The following is a 21,328-nucleotide window of genomic DNA, read 5'->3' on the forward strand; positions in this document are numbered from 1 at the left end:
TGTTTACATTGTGGCGGATTTACTCCCGGTGAGAGTGGAAGTACCATGAAAAGGAGTAGTAGGACTAGGAGAAATGAAGATTACCAGTAATCAGTCTGAGCCTTACCACCCCATCACTCTTCCTCGTCCCAGTACTTATGAGGAATAGTAAAGCCAGTGACAAGCCAAGTGACACCTTAGCACATGCCTCCTTTTCACGTACCTGTGCCAATTGTGCCAGTACTCGCTCTAAATTTAAACTGTAGTGTCTGGTGACGGTATTGGGCCAGACCAAGTTGCCGCCCTACAAATGTCCTGAGACCGCACTCAGGGTGTGGACTTCCCCCTTGTCAATCTTTCCTGCACAGTCCAAGGAAGAGGGGTGCTTGAAGAGCCATGTGCCATTGCAATCTTCACTTGAATCCATCTACGGATTGTCGCGACTGAAGCCTTCTTGCCTGTAAGAGAATCTCTAAAAGTTGCAATTCCAAACAGGTTATTGGACCGCCTGTTACCAGCTGTTCTGTCTAGGGAAGTCAGCACTTTTCTTTTCACAAGGAGCTTGCTGCATTGTACCTCCCCCAGGCAAGACAGGTCCTGCCCTGCTGACCTACCTGCTGCTGCGCCGACTGGTTGCTTGGCTACCCTCAGGCTTAGTGGGTACCAGGCTCCTCCATGATCAGTCTCCCCTGCACTGCATCCAGGCATACACCACACTTGGGGGGGCTGTAACTGTTACCCCACAGTCCCCTGCCTCCGTGCACTATCCTGAGCCGTGCTGCCCTGGCTGCACTCACTTAGAGCGATGCTGACCTGATTCCACTTCTCCTTCCCTCTCCCTGGCACTACCCCCCCCAGCCCACCCCCCCTCCTCCCTTCCCGTGGCACCTTACGTTGTCGCACTTGCACAATCTGAACGACACAAGACCTAGTAAGATCGTTTTTCTTGTCCTCCCTCTGTCTTCCCTCCCTTGTCTAGTCGTGCCTAGAAACACATGTGTACAGGCGTGCTATAAATGACATATCATTTCAATAGCCTGTTCACCCAGGCATGTGTAGAGATGTTGCCCCGTGCCTCAGAAACCCACCTTTGCCTGCCTCCCACTTACCTAGTGTCAGGACTTGTGTGTCTTTGATGGAGGGGAAGGGGTTTCCTAATTTTGATTTCTGAGACAATCTGTCTCATCCCATTGGTGTTCCTCTTAAAAACCTTTTTCAGAAATCCCATGCCTGCTGCACTTCCTTGAAACGTACAGTGCTGATTTGGCCTTTTAACTTTGAAGACCTTATGGACCTTCTTTTCAAGGATGCCCCCAAAGTACATCTGTCCTTCAAAGGGAATCCTTGTGGCTGTTGGTAGCTGTTGAGAATCAGTATTCCAATCAATGATTTGCAGCTGAAAGCGTCCTGGGATGGCTGCCACCACCCCAATGACCAGTGCTAACAACTTCGATCCATCACATGTTAAATTGGAATATGAATTTTACTTGACCCTTTATATCTTGCGGGATGGGCACATAGCTTGGGGAGTCATTCGCGAAAGAACAGACTATGTTCTCTGTGTACCAAGCATGTGTCCCTACATTGGCCCACTGCCTTGTCTGCGGGGTTCTGCGCTTCTTTCTCAGTGGTCATCAAGGAATGACCAACCAAAGTAGTCGGGATCGTGTTTCTGAATCGCCTGAGACAATGTTTTTTCCATTCCCCCCCCCCCACCAGTGGATATAAGCTTTGCTATGACTCGAGGGATGTTCATACTCTCTAGGTTGCTACAATCCTTCAGAACCTCATCTTAAACATCAGAAAGCAGCGATATTCCTGATTTTAATACAAACCCAATCCTCCCATGCCATGCACGCCTGCCTCTCCTCACTCCCCCCAAATTGGTCTTCATACCTCGATTTCTACCGCAATCTATCTGTGGTGCCTTGCCGGAGCTCAGCCATGGTGTTCTTCTCCTCTCTGAGCTTGTTTTTGATGACTCCCCTGCAGCAGCAGCTTCACAGGACGGGTCCTTTCAATTCATGACATCCGCTCTCTCATCCCCAAAGCTGCACGACTTTCCTGCAATCCCTCAACCAGTACCCTTCGGCCAGCAGAGGTCCGAGGTGGATCTCTTAACTTTACACTTCACTTGGTATCGGGTAATAATGTCCCCATGCATAATGTCTCCGGGAAAAGCCATTGGCTACATTATATATGGGGACGGGTTGCGGGGATGTCCCATGCTCCCATCTGTGTTTTTTTTTTTTTTAATCAAACAGGCGTTCTGGGAGTGTCCCTTGCATGTTCAATGTAGTAATGTCTTCGCAAAACACAGCCACTTTTTTGTCTAGGGACATTTTTGCGGGGACATTACATGGAACCCTTCACTTGTTTGGCCAGTAGTGGGTCATCCCAAAAGGAGATTCCTAGTATGGTGCACCTCAAAGGGCAGCAGTGAGGGGATCCCATTGCAGTGTGTAGCGCAGCTACTGACCTAAGCTCCTGTGAGAAGAAGCAGGGCCTATTTTGGCTGTGGCATGCTGGAATACTGAGAGAGTTCTACTGTTGGTAGAAAAGGGCAGAACAAGTAAAAAAAAATAGTGTTCCTGTTATGGTGGTAAGTACCTCCTAAGTAAGTACTTGGACGAAGATAAATGAAATGGAGATCATGACTTTGGACAGCACTTGGTCTACATCATTTTCAGAGAAGCTTCCCATTGTCTTATTTTCAGCCTAGAGAATCACAATTAAACTATTTTGGCTTGCTGCACAAAAACTCAGACTCGCTTATAGTGGAAAAGGTTGCTTTAATGTGACAGGCCAAAGCTTACAACTAACTGCTAACCTGGCTCCATAGCCTTACAGACTAACAAAATATTTTAAACAACCAATTAATAATTCAACACTTTCATTTCCCCCAACAATTAAATAATAAAATAGTTCCACTTCCTCCCTGACTATCCCTTGGTCCCTACCGTCTCCTTACCACTTCTTAAGGAGTCCCACTTTCTCCCCGGGGCCATCCCCTCCAGGTTCAATACCTGTTTCCCTGGAGTAGCCCATTTATGCAAACAGCACCACCCCATTGTGCTTCCCTCCCCCCACATGTAAAGGGGCCATGCCCTGGCAACAGAAAAACTCTCCACCGAGGTGTTCTTTCTGCCCCACACCCCACCATTACTTTCTACTTCCAACTACTTACTATATCTCTCACCAACCAGGTCAAATCCGTCAGATAATAACTATTTCCGAAAACTGACAAGTGGACACCATCCTCTCTGAATATCATGAAACCTTCATAAACTATTTCTTTGTGGTCCAAAACCTTTACCTCCACCGAGGCACAACATTTTTCCATCTCTCTGTTTATCCCCTTCCTTGCCCGCTCTATCGCTCCCTCACTTCTCGCTCCCCTACAAACTCTCTGCGGCAACAACTTAGTCCAAACTACACAAGATTGAGGCCACATTTCTCGGACTCATAACAAATCCCTTTTCATTTTTCTAAGTAGAGCCACACCTGTATCTCTTACCAGGTCATTTCCACTGCATGAATAATCACCCCCTCTGGAGACCCATAGCGTTCCCTCAACCCTGCCAACATAGGCAGTAGCTGATCCATGCGAAGCCCCCCTAAACCGGACCATCTTAACAATACCTCTTTATAACTGCAACCCAATTGCCTGCCAAAAACCCTTTTCTCTGCTTCCTTCCCCGCCCACTTAACAATCGAGTGGCCAACGATCCAAATCTGCGCCATCTCCCCCATGCTCCGAGCAGCATCTGAAAATGAAATTACAAAATCACTTGCAAATCAAACCATCCTACCACATACCACTCTGCTGAGGTCCTCTGAAAACTTCTTTCAAATGTCCCCTTTGCCCAAGTCCCTGACATACCTTTTGTATCTCCCGGACTTCCAACGCCCCAAACGTTTCACCTTATGCTCTGATAAGCCCATCCTACTACCTTCAGATGCTGCACCCATCCTAAATGAATGAGTTCCAAACTCCTCCGCCTTTTCCCCTACCGTTACCAGCACCCTACGTGGCACTCCCAAAACCTGCGCCACTGATACTGGCGCCCCATCCTCCTGCTGAAACACCAAACCTATCCTCCCCCCACAATGCTCCTTCCACACCAAACCTGTCTGAACCGGGCACAAATCCTTGCTCCCCCTACCCAGCAAAACCCAAGAGCCCTTTCCTTTTTGATCTGTCTTAGACCTCTTAATCTTGATGTCCAAACCCAACTCTGTAAAATGAACTTCATCCCAACGCAGACCGCTTGCCCCACTTCCCCCCCCACCAGCTCAGAAACCCTAAAGGCCCCAAAAAATAGCCATGTAAAACGTCGCAAACAACTCTCCTTCCCAGGCCGACCAGCAAACCACCCCCTACAGCCTGACACAACTTTGTTAGCAATTCCGCTGATACCGGTCTCCTCTTATCCTTTTCCCTCTTACTTTCCCTTGCCCATCCTTCCAACATCCTGTTTGCCATTTCACCCCCGCTCAGCTGAAAACCCCCAAATCACTTCCCATAGAAAGCAATCCCTGCCAATTTCCCCGTTATAGTTGACCTAGACCAGCCCCTATCCATGCACCTCAAGAGGAAGTTAGTGACATCATCCCTTCTCCGTTCTTCCGCATCACCCCTACCCTTCCAACTCCAAGCTCCCCCTCCTATGAAATCCTCCCAAGCTCTTCTGTATGCCTCTCTAGATGCCGGAGCAAGCAAACCCTCCACCAATGCAAGCGCTCTCAGCTTCCTATCTTCCACAGCTCCTCCGGAATCCGCTGCCCCTCCTGATCCGCTTCTGGAGCCAATCCACGGAATTTCTGCCATTGAAAACGAGATAATGCATCAACGATGTCATTATCCTTCCCCGGCACATGTGTTGCCTTAAACACCACATTCCCTTCCATGCAACGCAGAACGAACTCATCAGTCTCGCCACCCTCTGATCCCTTGCCGACTGCCTGCTCACTAAATGAACCACGCATTCGTTGTCCATGTTGAAATTCACTTTCTTGTTTTGCAAATCCTTCCATCACAACTCCAATGCAACCAGCAAAGGAAAAAATTCAAGGAATGCTATGCTCCTTCCTTCCTTCAACCAAAGCGCTGGCCACTTCTCCGCGCACCACTTCCCTCCCCAGAACACTCCAAAACCTCCCAAACCTGCTGCGTCTGAGAATGTCTGCCCCTCCCATGACACCGGATCTCCCTGCAGCCACATGGACACTCCGTTAAAGCTCTCCAAAAAACGCAGCCAAATCCTACAATCTCCCCGCACTGCACCTGATACTCTTATCCGATGATGAGGGCACTTTGCTCCCGCCCGCCATAGACCGCGCCATGTTTCTGCAAAAAGTCCGCCCTGGAGCCACCACCTTACATGCAAAATTGAAATGCCCCACCATTCTCTGCATTTCCACTAGCATCATCTTCCTGGCCCCCACTGCTTTCTCCAGCAATCCTACCAGTTCGCTCACCTTGTCATGTGGCAAGCGTGAGGTCATGGCCACTGAATCCAGTTCAATCCCTAGAAACGTCAACACCCATGCCCTTCTGTTTTGTCTTCTGCTAGAGGCACACCCAACTCCCCCATCAAATCCTGAAACAACTTTAGCATCTCCTCGCACTCCCTCTCTGTCTGCCCCGGTAATGAACAGAAAATCATCTAGGTAATGCAGTACACCTTCTCAACCGGAACTGTATGAAAAAACCCACTGTAAGAAAGAACTGAAACGCTCAAACAAGGCGCAGGAAATTGCGCACCTAATGGCAGAGCTTTGTAGATGCGGTCCTCAAATTGCAATCCCAACAGCCAAATATCCTCCGGGTGCACAGGCAACAACCTGAAAGCCGCCTTAATGTCACACTTGGCCATGAAGGCCCCACACCCTGCTTCCCTCACCAAATCCACTGCCTGGTCCACACTTGCGTATACAACCCTGCACTCCTCAGAGGCAATGAAATAATTGACGGACATGCCCTAGGGCCATGACAAATGGTGCATCAATCTGAATTCCCCCGTAGCTTTCTTCGGCACAACACCCAGTGGGGATACAACTAAATCACCCGGCAGATCATCAAATGGCCTTACTATCCTCCCTGCCGCTATTTGCTTGCCCAATTTCTGCCTTACCAACTCCACATTTTCTTTGGCCGACTTCAAATTTTCCGCCCACCGCCGTACCCTTGGCCCCTGATAACCCAGCCTGAAACCATGACAAAAACCCTCACTCAAAATCTGAGCCCCTTCCCTGTCTGGATAAAATTCCAACAACATCTCCAGCACATCCAATTTAATTGGAGCAAAAGCCTTTCCCCACAACCCCTCTTCCGGAACCTCTCCCCCTCCCCACATTTGCTACATTCCTGTCTGTATCTACATAAGTTCCTTGTGCAGCCGTCTTTATTAAATGCCCAACATGCTGCCGATGGCTGCCCTCTACCTCTTCCCCTTGCCCCCTCAAGGGCAGGGCGGCCAAGAAAGAGCCAGAAAGACACAGGCAAACCACTTGCTGTGTGCAATGTCGGGGCAGGTCTCGTTGGTGCCATCCACTGCAGCCATAGATCCATGTCTATTTCCCCCATACAGCCTGACTGTCCTCCACCATCCTTGCTCTGCGTCGTATCGCACCCACGCAAAGCCTTCAAAACTTGTAAATGCCTTCCTAATCATATCCATATATTTGAGCAGGGCCACGCATCGCTCTGGAAATTTCTCGCTATGGAAACTGGCGTAAATAATAAATGACGTCCAATTTTCAATTGTCACTGGGACCCTTGGGCGCAAGGCCAGCTCTCACTCTTCTTCCTTATAACCCCCTTAGCTCTCACTTCCCTATGAAGTAGCTTGAAAACATCCACCAGTTCCCCTGCCTGAATCTTATCCTTAGTCGTTGTCATCAAGTGTGCACCCAAAGGTTTTGTGATGCCCATGTAAGGTAGCTTTTTCTCCTTACCCTTCACTTCAACCTCTCTTTCCCTTGAAACCTGTACCTCGAGCGCCAATGGCTCCGTCACCTTGTCAGTTTGTACCTCCACCGAACAAATTCCCTTTTCACCCACCAAGACTCCAATAGCCTTTACACAAATCTCTCTCCTTACCCCTTGCAAAGCAGACCCCTCATTTCCTGCCACAATTCTCGTGTCCCCCCTCTGCCATGCAGTTGACCAGTCCCTCTCCCGCTCATTTTCTGCCCTGCCATCGCCCGTCTGTGGCCTGGCCTCCACTCTGATGCTCCTCATCTCTTTTCTTACTGGGCGGGGACAAAACAGGTCAGCAGTCTCACCCAGCCAATTATTCCCCCGACCTCTTACCCCCCAACCCCCTTGCTCCTGTCTTTCACAATCCCACCTAAAACCCTTTCTCTCCTTCCCCCTCCTCCTTACCGCCCTGTAACCTTCATCCTCCCACTGCCCCACATATTCCTCCATCCCAACTTCATCATGCCTGCAATATCATTGCTGATGCAAGCTCATGCTCGGGTTGAACAGATCCTCTTCTTGCGAGCCCGGGGTGTCCGCCCTGCCACTCCTTTGGCGTCTTCTCGGCGGGGCCGCAGAAACCCCTTCCTGGTCCTCTTCTGTCAGGCGAGGTTTTCTCTCCTCCACCCTGTGGTCCTCGTCGCTAGGGGCTGTGCTGCACCCTCTAAACTGTCCTTGCGCCGACTGAGGGGCCGTTCCTAAACTCTCTCCATATTCATCCTCTGGAACGGCAGGGGCTGCTCTGCACCCTCTGCCCGAAATCTTCCTAGCCGTGGGGGCTGTTCCGCGCCTCTCCCTAACCTCACTAATTGATGGGGACCCCTCTCTCCTTCTCCCACCTGCACTCTCCTCAGGTATTTACCCCCCTTACCCCTCTGTTCTGTCTCCCCAATCTGCGCCCCCTCACCTCCACTGTCGTGGCCCCCTTGACCTACCTCTTTTTGGACACTCCCAACATCCCCTTCCTCCCCTTGGCCATTACTAATCACATCCCTATCTAACCCCTCACCCCCTAAATGCATTTCTCACCTGGATGCTCTCCTGTCATTATCCTTCCTCATCTTCCTGCCCAAGGATTCCCAGACCTCCCCTCTACCAGCCGCAGGGGTGCAAGTAACCACTGCCGCTAGAGCCCCATCTGCCGCTGCTCTACGCTGCGGCCCACCCCCACCTACATCCCCTTCACCCGTGACCTCACCCACCGCCCCTTCCAGGTGGGCCTTAGATGCCTTGCTAATAATCTCTAGAGCCTCCCCCGGCACCCTGGCATCCACCAAGCCCTTCTTACTAGCTCCCTGGCCCAGCATCGTGCCCAGATAATGCCTGTGCACTGAAATATGCCCCTTAATTGTTCACCTAGCGGCACTAAGCCCCCGAGCCAGCACCTACCCGAGGACAGTTACCCAGAACAATGGAAAAGCCCAGGAAGGGGAACTGAGCTAAGAAATAAAAGATATACTGAAAGAGTTAATTAAATTCTTATAATCCACTGCCAACAATATTACCCCAGAGTTATAACTGTATATTTTTTTATTTTTTATTTTTATATACCCTTTTCAAATAGCCTTGCCCTTGAAAACCCCTCCCCATGTCCTAAAATGCCCCCAAACGAAACAACCCCAAAACCAGAAGCCCCAAGGACAAATTGGGGCCAAGAAAATGGCCGTTCAACACTGCCCCCTGGTGATGCGCAGGCCGTACCGCACAGAAGGCACAGAAAAACAGAGCGGTCCCTTTTAAGAGAGCCGCACTGCCCCCTCCGACCCGTTACTGCTACCGCGCACCGATGCACCCGGAGAAGCAGGGAAACACGAGCTACGACGTTCAATACTAAAAGCCCTCACCCACTGACACAGCGCAGACCAGAGGAGGGAAGGCACCGGCGCTGGCTGCCACAATTCACATGAACAGCTCCACAACAGGAATAATAAACGCAAAGTGTGTCAGCGGAAAAAAAACAAATTGGGGAGGAACCCGTCTATAGAACTAGGAGAGGGGCACCCAAATTCGGAACCACAGATCAAACCATACCAAAAACAAAAAAATTAGAAACCATGAATGTTTTATTTGTATTTCATTATAAGTTTAAAATATACATATTAAATCATGTTTCGAGCTCATTATCTGAATAATACCATTTAATTAGAAAATTGAAAAACACAGTACTTTTCTAAAAACACGACTGATAATTCAGTCAATGCTAACTTAATGTAGCCAAGCAGTCTGAACGTCATGTCGGTTGAAGGGGATCATCCAGCTGACGGTCAGAGGCTACGGCCACATTTAACAATATAAGAACCGCCGTAGCTTACTAGACAAGGTAATGTTGGTTACTTCTAAAGTTAAGACCAACAGAAAAAAGAAGGGGTGCTCCACAACAGGAGCCACGTGAGCCGGCAACTTTCTCCCTTCCCACGCCATAACGAACTTGCAAACTCGTGCAAGGCAAACCCCGATCCCCCGCCCACGGACACTAAATGATGACGACGGCAGCTACGGTAAGAGGGAGTACCTTTTATATAGGGTACCCCGGCTATGTAAATTTAATAAATTATAACATAATATGCTAAACTATGCCTAACCTCCCCCAATTCTGACCATCAAACCACCTCAACTACACTAACCTCCAGCACTGAGGGCCCAGCTACACAGGGAAGGCTCGCGAGCAGGCGACCAGGACTGATCAATCTCACGTCCCAACCGTCGCCTGCTCCTAGAACCTTCCCTGACCCCTTAAATACCCCCCGGGGGCACTTATTGTGCAGGGCATCTCACTGGCCTGTGTAGCGCCAAAAATCACCCTGAGGGGAAACGCTTTGCGTTCCCTGCGGGGCTCCCCTTCTCGACAAATAGGCAATTCTAAGAGGTAATAGACAGGTGGTACATAAACATGACAGAAGTATAACCTGGGCCTATTTTGAATTAATTGTCATGAACTACCCTGCCTAACTAAAACTCCATGGTTGTGAAAGAATGTGGGCTTTTCAGAGCGCATATTATATAATGGGGACTATGCCAGCCTGCTTCCTGTGCCCGTTTGGTCTTATCTGCCCCATCTTCTTCAACTTGGCTGAAATGCCTTGTACCAGCTCGGATGAGCCTCGTAATGTGCCCGGTTTGTAGTAAAAGGTACAGTTTGTGAGTGTAATGTGTTGAGTGACATCTCTTAATCCCTAATTATGAAAAGACATTGATATACAGCTATGAATTGCCAGAAGCAGAGAGGGGATGATTTACAGGTAAAGGAAAGAGACGATCAGCCTTCTTGGTAACCCCTGGAGCCCAACGCGAATACCTTTTAGCTAAGCGCAAGCAGCAGGCTTCTCCCCCCCACCCTCCCCCTCCTGTGGATGGCTTCTTCAGTTGTGTATTTTCTTAGGGGTCTGTAAGTATAACAATTCAGAACAGCTTGCTGAAGAGATTACCAATATTTTGTGGCTGCAACTTACACTTGGTATAATCACACACCTGGCAGTGCTTGAAATAGCAGGGCACGATAGCCGTTATGCAGCAATTGGCACAGCCATCTCAAACGTGTTTCGTTCACAGGACTTCATCAGGAACACGTGTATTTTTAAATCAGTGTTTACATTAATTCTGCACATTTTAATCACTCACAAGTTACACTTGCAAACCAGTAAAGGTGAAAAATATTACAATTGATTATTTGCATGAATAGTATACCTTAAAATGTTAGTGTTTTTGAATATAACCCATGCAGTCCACGTAATTCACATTTTGAAAAAATGTATGGTAATTGATGCATTTCACAAATCACATTTGTATGCAAGAATGCTAAATTATATCCAAGTTTGATGGCTCTGTGATGCCTGCTGCAAATACATGCTGCACTTTGGTTAGTGGTGGCCTGTGCCCAAAGGGTGGCGTCTCTGGTCATGTGGAAAATACTGAAGTATGCAAAGGGCCCTGTGCACGCTGTGGCTACTCCATCCCAGATAAAACTACATCATTTGCTTTGTATGCACTTCTTAAGTAGAACCAGCAGGCGGGGTGGAAGAGGTCTGACCTATCCCAATTTATTTCAAACCTAAGCTTTCACCATATTGTACTATTTGGGGGCCACAACCTGCTGGGTATATTGCTTTTTCTTTGTCCCTAATCCATCAATACCACATTTTGGCTCCCTGTGACCAGCATTGATTTGTGTCATCTAGAAATCCATAAAATGGGCATTCTTATAACAATCACAGACTTTAAGTAAGGGTGGTAATGGTTCCTGAGGAAGCCCTGTGCAGCGACACTCTCACTGATTGGATGTGACCACAGCTGGAAACAGACACAGTTTGCCCAGCTCGAAGCCTTGCGTTGTCCACGAGGCAATAAGCCTGGCCAACAATATGAGTTAAGAGTTTGACATGGTAGATGGCAGATGCCATACAGATTTCTCTAGTAGGGCTGGTCACCACCTATGACAAATGTTTGAAAGCCACATGGTGCATTTTAACCAGCTCAACATTCTTAATCTGTGAGTAGTTTGTGTCCGTCTGATTGTGTTCCATAGTTGTGTTTGATGTTTTTCTTTTTTACACATTTATTTCAATTTATGTGATTACAATTGTGGAATAATCTTTCTCCTTAATGTCTTCTTCCTTTGTGTGACCGAATACAAACAGTAAAGAGGGGTGGCTACTCCAGCTCCTTTTCAACAGCCAGATCCCCAGGTGAGCCTGCCATGGCTATCTGTCTGCTTTCTTCCCCGCTCTTCGCTCTTCTGTCTGTCCATGCTTGAGCCTGGAACACGCACCCATGCTTTGCAAACAGAGGGCATGCTGTCATTTCTGCAGAGCTGACCTTATCACAAGGACACTTCCAGGTGGAATAGGCGTGGCCCATGCATTTCCTTTTCTGAACGTCCCGCTGTGTGTAAATACTGGACTACAGTTGCATGGCAACTCAAGGGGCTAGCTAACTCCATTTTGTGTTGTCCTTTTAGGTTATGCCAGCATATTGTGAGGCTATGTCAAATTAAAATCAAAGAGCCCACAAGTCCTGCACTTTTTTTCTATAGAAATGTAAGTGCTGGGTGCATAATAGCAAACGAATGGGCAAGTATACAGGTGGGGGGTTTGAGGCTGGTACATTATCAGGACATAGTGCTGAAGGAGTTAAGTGGGCCCTGGTCTCTCTGGAGAAAAGCGCAGCATGCACACACAGCTAGAGTACAGCTCTTGCCATGTTATGTAATTGCACCTTATGTTCAACATAGTCTATGGTTTGTAGAAAAGGGCCTGGTTCTAAACCCACAATTCCCAATGGGTGTCTGTGCTCGAGGGTCTGTGGGGTCCGGATTCTTTTCTGGGATATTCCCAAGTGCTGTTCCTCAAGCTTTTTCTTCCATCTCCCAATAAAGTCTTGTGCTATGTACTTATTTTCCTTCACAAAGCAAAGGTACATTGAAAGAATTACAAAGTCCTTGGTGCACCAGAAGGTTATGATGTTTGTATATCTGCTTTAGTTCATGTTCGTTGCTGTGGAGTCCAAAAGTACAACAGGAGTGGTGGTCTGTATTTGAGTAACGTTTAGTATTTTAACATAAACCTTCCAAGGTCTGGGAATAAAGTATGACTGAAGGCACAGGGACCGCAAGTTACGTTGGATCATTACCTCTCTGGTAGTGGTTTGGTGCAGTATAGAGTCTCTGTAATAAATCTGAACATAAATTCACTGCCTCTTTTAATTGATATGAGTTTTTATATTCACGTGCTTGCTTATGATCACATCTCCGAGGAGAGTAGAAACCCCAGAAGCTAGTGTCCATGCAGACTAGGAATATGAACGATATCTACAGACGATGGACACCCACGGTATTCTACACTAATGTTATGGACTCTACTCCAGCAAAAATTCCAACCACAAAAGCAAAGGCTGGTCTCTGAGTACAGGACCCAAAGGAACGCTTTAATTCATCTTTGAATCCCTTATTAATAACCTACTCATAAAGATTTTCCTGGAAAATTAAAATATTAATGGATATTAATTAAAATTAAATATTGAAGCAACTCTTTGAGTGAGAATGTATCATTCACCCAAAAATACATTTGGGCAAAGCCCTGGTGGTGGGTGCACAGGCCTCTGAATGACATGGTTGGAGCTGTAGAAAACTCTGAGAAATAGGAATGATGCACAGCCAGGAGCTGAAGGAATTGAAGTAATCCTCTAGCCACGGCCCGGTGTCCGGTCAAAGGGTCGACTACAAAGGATCGAATGGTCAAAGGATCGATGCAATAGGGCCGAAAACAAAAGGATCGCATTTTTTTTTAATTGTATATTTTTTTTGGTTTTCGTTTGGGGAAAAAACGTGGGTTTTACCACAAAAACGGTGGTTGGGGGGACCCCCCCAAAAAAATGTAAAAAAAACCCAAAACATTTTCGATCCTTTTTGTTTTCGGTCCTTTTGCGTCGATCCTTTGACCATTCGATTCTTTGTAGTCGATCCTTTGACCTATAACCCCATGGGTCATGGTGAAAACACCACTGCTTGCCAATCTAACAATATTAACACAAGAAGAGCTGAGCAGAGCAAAATTCACTAGACCCAATTAATGAAATGTGATGGGATGATGTTACCCTGACAAAGTTAATATTCGCAACAGTGATGCAGAAATGTCAAGGAGTCGAAGTCACGCACATAGAAGAAACTAGAGCATGTCCAGTAGTTTGCAATTTAAGCATTGATGGAAAAACTCAGCTGTTAAACTCCTACATGATTGTGCCATGGCCTTTCTTTAAGAGCTCATCCCTGGCTCACCCCTTTTACACACGTGAGTCTAAATAAGGAGTCATCCTTCAGTTCCTTAGAACAGCCAGTAGAACCATGGTGATGCTGTGTCCATGGACATGATCACCCACTAACCCTAATAACACCTTTATTCCACAAAGTGCCCAGCAAAGTACACAACTCATCAGGATTATCAGGCTCATTGTCAGACCCGGAGGACTGTATTGCCTTATCGCTTGGTTGGCTGTGGAGGTCAGCAAGATACTGCATCACAGACTGGACTTGTAACAGCAGGACCTGAAAAGATGACCTCCGCCATGGGGGTCATGCTAGGCAGAGCCACCCAGTGGCATGAAGTGTTTAATGTGAGGAAAACGCTGTGTAACTTTCCTTGGATGGTGGAGCAGGTGTCTGGAGGACTGCTTGTGGATAAAGGTGGATGTCTCACAAGCCAGCAGTGGTGTGCAGACAGTCTGGTGTGTCACGGCGTCTATCAGAACATTGTGATGGGCAGTGTTGGACACCCTTCATAATAGAATGGCCCACAGAGCTGGATTATCATTCACAGATCAGAAAGGCATAGCTGAAACCTGCATTTGAATTTGGTGAGCAAGTCCAGGAGCTGAGCGAACCATGCTGGTGATAGTTTACCACTTCCTGCCCCAGCAGGCGAGATCGTGGTCTGCTAAAAGGTGCATGAGCCGTCACTGAAGTGTGGTGGGTGTTCGGAGATAGACAGTGGTGGCAGGAAAAGTCAAGGACAGCAGGAGAGAAGGAGTAGAAGGGTAGAGTGAGCAGGAGAGAGCAGTGAAGGCGGGGGTGATCAGTGTGAACAGGAAAGAACATTGGAGGTGGGAAGAACAGTAAAACAGAGTAAGCAGGCAGGAACACCACAGAGCATGAGCATTTGAGTGTATGCAGGAGGAGAAGGAAAAACCCAGATAGCCCTGGAAAGGGCAAGAGAGAAACAAAGGGCAAAAGAACCCAGTGGGGTTGGATAATAGACGAGGAAGGCAGGACACCAGAAGGGATAGTGAGGTAATATAAAGAAGTGGCTGAGTGAAGAGACCCAGAGACACGTACCGGAAAGGGAAATCGGAGTAGGAGACAAACACTATGAAGAGGACATGAGCATAAAGGAGTGTTTCCTGATGGATGAAAAGCCATAATCGCCTTAACAGAATAGAAGCTCGGCGGGGTGGTGAAGTGGGCCAGATCATTTCATGGCATCCAGGAGGAAGAGAAGACCGGAGATGGGAGGAAAAGAGCTTCATATAAGGTTGTGTAAGGGTGCAGAAGGAGGAGACCGGCACAAAGGTGGCATGATTGCAATACACTTTTATTTCTTTAAGAAAATCTAGAAAACCTAACTTTCCATATCTCTAAGAGGGGGTTGCCTGCCTTAACTAAAACACCAAGGATTCTCTCAGAATGTCCGTGCAAATCAATAGTCCACTGTCCTGTATCAAACCCCTACTTCTGTCCCTTACACTTGAAACTAAACTAGAGATAAAGTAGATCTTCTTGGTCCAGAAGAATAACTCCCTTCTTCTGGACTAGGGATAAAAGTTCACTTCCAGGTGTTGGCTTCTTCTTTCCCTGATTCAAAACTGTTCTCCAACACAAAAAGGTTAAGTTCAAACACTTCTCCTTGACTGACACCATGCTGGTCTCTTAACTCAGAAAGTCTTTCTAACTTTGGTTACCAGGAGAGAATGACTCCTTTCTTGTAGTATCTTGATTTAACAGTTCAACAATACCAGGGGGAATAACTAGATTTCCCTGGCCTGGGTTACCAGGAGAATGATTCCCTTCTCCTGTTATCTTGGCTTCAGAGTTCCATACAACCAGGGGGAATAACTTTCTTCTGCTGGTCTCTGGTTGCACAGTTCAGCAACACCAGGAAGAATGATTCCCTTCCCCTTGCGCCTCTTCCACCTTTGGGCTTGTCAGTAATACATTTCATACAGTCGTAGGATCCTCGACCCAGGTTCCCCCGCGGTGGCCTACTTGGTTCACTATCCTGCCAAGTACTTCCACAAGAAGATGACTTGTAATTTCCTCTGTTTTGGGTGCATGTTCCTGACCGGTAATTCAATGCTTCTTTTTGGTCTTACAGACTTGGTTTACTCTCCTGCCAGATACTGCCACAAGGAAGATGACTTGTGTTCTTTTCTTGATACAAGCCCTTAGGGTTGGGGGGCCTGATATGTGCCCCTATTGGGGAACCACTTTTTCATATGGTTCTGCCCGCTTCTCTCTAACTCTAGCTCAGGAGTTACATCCCATCCCCATAATTCTAGAGTTTTTCTTCTTGTGTGTTTGCGCAGTAACCCAGACCCTCTCGTATCCCCCTCTGGCCAGTGTTAGCCTGTTTATTCCTGTACCTTCTGGGACTACTTTGGTGGGCTCTGGTCTGCGTCTGGGTCTGCCTTCAGTATGTGTGGGTCTCTCGTGGCTTGCTCTGGCTTCTCCTGCACTGCGGCGGCTCTGCAACTTCTGTCCTTCCACAATACGTGCATCCATTACAAACTGCATGGTCCACCTCCCCTGCAAGGTCGGGTCATGCTTGGGATGCTGTCTGCTTCTTTTCGGCGTCCCTATCTGCAGCCACTTGAATTACCCACGCCACGCAGCTTCCTGGTCCTGGGTTCCTCCTGGGATGGCTGAGCAACATTGTAAATTCTTCACTGATTTTTATCTCACATTACCATAGATGACTAGAATGCTCACCCAGGTTACATGGAGCTTGTTTATGGCTCTGCACTTCCTCCTTGTCACAGTACTTCTCTGGTACACTTCCTTTGGGTAATGTCCCTAATCTTCGTCGTCTTTGCATTTCTTAGTCAGACTAACAAAGGTACAGGGGAGTACTGGGTAACGTGTTCGAGTCTATGGGATGTGGAGGTGTGCAGGGTGTTTGGTGAGGAATGGTATACCCTGATCTTCCAAGCTGTTGTTCCTTGTCCCCAGTGGGAAGATCTGGTCCCATGAGATCCTCCCACTGAGTACCAGCCCAGGGTGACTATCGGGTAGCAGCCTCACCACCCTGGTCTCATGGAAGAGGCTCCCCCCTTGGGAGACGGGACGACATCTCTGGATTCGTTACAGTAGTTGAAGAGCATAGAGAGGCCCTGCAGAGCTAGCAGCTATTCAATCTGTGCTGGCACCAGATGTATTCCAGGGTGCAACCCCATAGCTCAGTGGACCAAGTGAAATCTAGACAAACATGATCCAAGTATGGCAAGACCTGAACGAATCCTAGTAGGTTGGGGGACCACCTAAAGAAAGCTCAGCATCTTGGCTACAACAACAGAAACAGAAATCTTCGACAGCAGCAGCTACAGAAAGACCTAAGCCAACCATGAAAGTGCCAAAGACACTTAGAACATCAATCACTGTGAGTGACATTTGCTTGACTGACAGGCAGTTTCAGGGAAGATGGATTTGAACTGACAACTATGATCAGCAAACAAGCAATGCTTTTTTTTATCCAGTCCAACCTAAACCCAGGGTAATTGTGTGTTGAAAAATGTGTATCAACCTCTTTTCTTGAGTCGTGGGGATTGTTAATCTCTTTGCTGTGACCCACTAAAGGAGAGTTGTGAACTTTGCACACCTTGGAAGAACTGTTTGGAGAATTCTATGGGGTTTCTGCCCTGTTGCTCTTGACGTTCTACAATCTGCACACAGTGATTGACTTTGGTGATCCAGAGAGATTGTAGTTAAATGACTGAAAAGCATCAGTCTATTGTAGCTTCAACCATGAACCTTTATATCCAGCCAATACATCAAACGCACAAACTGTTTTCTTCACCAAACGCCAGTAATGTCCAGTTCAAAGTGCCATGAAAGTATCTGGTTGAGCGAAGAAGCTTCAATTTTGGCAAAATATTATCATGTTCCCGTTTCAGTTTAAATTTTTGTCAAATGCCAACAGGTCAATTTAGAAAGTAAATGGACAGTGTGCAGTCATTTGTTTTGTAAATGGTTGCCAGACTTGTGTCGCCTTCTTGTTGATGATACTATGGTTGATACAACCGTCTCTTGGAACATTCAAGCGCCACAGAGTTGTCGTCCTGTCAAAAGAAGCTCGAACAGGAGACCAGAATGTAAATGTCAGCTCAATGTTTGCCACAGAAGCTGTGACTGATGGCCCTAAAATAGTCTACAACCCTATATGAGAGAAAACCCCTACATAGGCTGCTGGAAATGTGCATGGTTGTTCACTTCCAACCACCTTAAGCCAATCATTTGCAGGAATATGCTCATCACATGCGGCACACGCCCGCAAGGAGGGACACACTGTAGATGGAGTCCAAAAATGAGACTCAAAACTCAACTGGGAAAAAGTTCCCCGAGTGCTCAGGGCCCATAAAGGGATCAGTTTTGCATGCAATGCACTTCTTCTGACACATGTATTTGCAGGAAGTCCAATTCTCAAGTCTTTAATACAATTTAATTTTAGACTAAAATAGTGGTGTTATTGGATCTGCGAGGGCAGTATTGCTTCATCAATTGAGAATAAGGCAGTTCCGTACATGTTGACCCTATTTCTATATTGTTCCGCCATGCATAGTGAGAGGTAGATACTGACTGGATCAGTTGCAAAACCGTGCCACTATGGATGTGGCAGTAGTTCTTTGCAAAAAGAAGTGTTATCCCGTCATGTAGTCTTTTTTTAAGGATACTTTTTGTATTAACGTTGAATAAAAACAATCCATAGTATAAAAGAATAAAAGTGTAGATCCCCACTCTTGTCACAATCAGACATTCCTTGGCAATATTGGAAGTGCGTTTTGTATTTTGCGACTGTGCTGTTGCTTGATTGCTGCTGTCCTATCCAAAAGGACAAAGGAGGAACCGGGAAGCAAGCGTATCTAACGTTGTTCTACGTCTTCCCTATGCCTATCTGGGTCTCGTCTCAATATGTACATGCCACACAATTATACTGAGGCATCTATTTTCCCTGTTGAAAAAGACATTGACACTTAAGGTTGCTCACCAAACTCTTTCGGTAGACTCCTTTTCTATTATTTGTGTTGGGATTCATTTTGTATGAAACCGACATACTTTTTACGGTTTAGGTCTACTTGGTCGAAAATATTTGACCTTTTCACATTTGTCTGAATTCTTTTTACTCTTTTAAAGGTCGAAAATGCAGGGGAGACCTCCCCGCAAGTCCCTTCCATGTTCTCTTGCCCAACCCCATATATATATATATATATATATATATATCTTAATTTGACCGGATTCTCACCAAGAAAACGATAACAAAAAAAAATTGGTCAAATGTTTTTTAACCAAGTATGCCAATAAATACCCTTTTTACTAGTTTATCTTGTAACACAGGCACGTTCATTGTACAACAGAGTGTACAGCAGTTATTGTCCGCATCGTACATCCATAACAGTAATAAAGTGCCACTAGATTTGACTCCAGGCAAAGACGCTGATGAAATGGGCAAATGCGGGATTCGAAGACGATTCTTATCTCGTGTGAGATGTGTATATAACAGGGCACGTAATGTAAGCCCTAGACTAATTAAAGTTTATCAGCATGTGATTTCTTCTACAATGTGTGGAACTTGCTCTATGTCCTGGTTGACCATGTGTTTTCAGTGAGTGTTGCCTTGAGTTAGTTCTGGGTGCCTAAACTCGATTTCCCACCATGTCGTTTTTCCCCCCAGAGTACGAGTCCTTCATTTGGCTTTGGGATATTGGTTTCATTGGCACAACATGGCATGTTCCCTCCAACTCTCTCTTTCTCTACCTAACTTCTCCCCAAGGTGCCTCAAGCGTCTCGCTCATTCTCCTTTAAGATTCTTTCCACATCTGGTTCTCTCTCTCTCTCTCTCGCTCTCTTTGGGCTTGGGTGCGTGTCTATGGGCTTTCCCTCTCCCCGTTCATTCATAGACAGTGGTCCTGATCTGAGACTTTGCTGCTCTGTATCTCACCACTGTGGTCCCAGCACCTCCTCCGCTGCCTCAAAGTTCTGGTCCACTAAGTAGGGATTCACATACTTATTGCTCAGCTTTTGCTTGCCGTTAACCTCCTAGTCTGCCATCTCTCTTCCTTGTCTGCATCAGACCTATGATGGGGCCTGGCGGTCTTGACCTTGCATCTCTGGTTTTAACTGTTTCTTCAGGTGAATGCCTAGCGCTTGGTTCCCCCACAACCCCCCTTTACCAGCCTGACGGATGATGGTGAGACTGCCTCTTCCCTGAAGAGGAACCGCTAATTTGGCCATGGTGCTGTGGGATAGAGCGCATGGCCACAGACTTCCGAGATTTCTCTTGGCTTGTTCAACAGTGCGACTTGTGACAATCCTCATAACAGTGAGAAGAAGAGTGTACTTTCTCCTCACAAGATGGGATTCTCAAGTAATTTGCCTGAAGTGGGTTTTCTTTAATGCTCAATCTTCTTTATTAGCTTAATGATTCTTTTCCTCCACTTCTAATCTTTGCTGCATATCTAGGTACTTTTTCCACTAGGTTGGAGGTTAGGAAGGAATGATTTATGGGTCATTCAGCAGAGTTCTTCAAGCCCCCTACTCACAGAAGGCAGCCATTTTAAATTTCGTAAAGCGCTGTATTGCGTTTGTTATTCAGTTGAAAACTCATTCCCAACGTTTCGAATAATTTGAATTTTGTTAAATATAGAAACTGTACTAGGTGACTAGTCGTTTTCATGCAATTAAATGGTTATCGTTTGGTAGGATTCTGAGCTATTTTAAGATGGCCCCAGTTCAACCCACTATTGACTTCTATTCTGGGCGACACACATGCAAACGATATCAAAACAATCTATCATACTGGTTTGTGTGTCTGTAGTTTTGCCTACACTGCTCTGGCGGAAAAAATACTGTATTACGCCATCTTGAAAGTCTAGATGCTGTGTTCCAGATCACCTCCATTCAGCTTGCCTCTGGTAATTTCAAAGCTGTTTGCTATTCAGCGCAATACATTCTGATGGGTTTTAGTAGGCTTTTAATAAATAAACAAATAACTTCTTTGTGCGGGTGTGGGCACCGAGACTCGGAGCAGTTTCCATGTTGAGAAGAATGCTGGCATTTTTCCACTCTTATAAAAGCATACTGTGGGGTGGGTACCGAGTTGTCATGGAGGTGTGATGCCATTTCTGTGGACTCCACATTTGAACAAAACTTCCTGTTCATCTGAAAGCCCGCCCCTCTATTCCAGTGAAATAGCCCATGCTGTGAACGTCCAAGGTTAAATTTGGGGGTCAGTGTCTAAAATGCACGAGAATGTTGTTTTGTGTGTGGGTTTTTTCTGTTTTGGTGGGTGGGGGTGTGAAATGGTTTTTGTCTGGCCCCCATCACCCACGTTCTTGCTTCTGCTTACAAACCTCACAAGGTGGCTAAATGGTCCATTGACTTTAGGCTTCATTTAAGATTAGTCCAAAAACAGTGGCTGCTTGAGAAGATCCAGTAAAGCGGACTAAAAGACCTGTATGTCGACATAATACTCAATGCTGTTTCCTTGTTTGTTGCCTTAATTAGTCAACGGCACACCGAGCAGTCAGCTGTCGACGCCGAAATCCACCAAATCTTCCAGCTCCTCACCGACCAGTCCAGGCAGCTTCCGGGGTCTCAAGGTAATGCAC

The 21,328-nt window shown here is 46.7% G+C and overlaps 1 protein-coding gene across 5 annotated transcripts in view; it reads left to right on the forward strand.

Annotated features, from left to right (window-relative positions):
- The window catches only part of DCLK2 (doublecortin like kinase 2), a 780,084-nt gene that overhangs the window by 433,336 nt on the left and 325,420 nt on the right, over positions 1-21,328 (forward strand). For 3 of the 5 annotated variants that reach the window (XR_011282260.1, XM_069631257.1, XM_069631259.1), the window contains 2 exons: positions 11,599-11,646; positions 21,225-21,319. Coding sequence is in view for 4 of the 5 variants with exons in the window: in XM_069631257.1 (XP_069487358.1) it covers positions 11,599-11,646; positions 21,225-21,319 (143 nt within the window). In the remaining variant the exon portion in view is untranslated. The remainder of the gene's footprint in view (positions 1-11,598; positions 11,647-21,224; positions 21,320-21,328) is intronic. The other 2 variants (XM_069631258.1, XM_069631260.1) reach the window with 1 other exon arrangement.

Source organism: Ambystoma mexicanum, chromosome 6q (assembly GCF_040938575.1).
Source record: "Ambystoma mexicanum isolate Mex_15411 chromosome 6q, UKY_AmexF1_1, whole genome shotgun sequence".
Lineage (NCBI taxonomy): Eukaryota > Metazoa > Chordata > Amphibia > Caudata > Ambystomatidae > Ambystoma > Ambystoma mexicanum.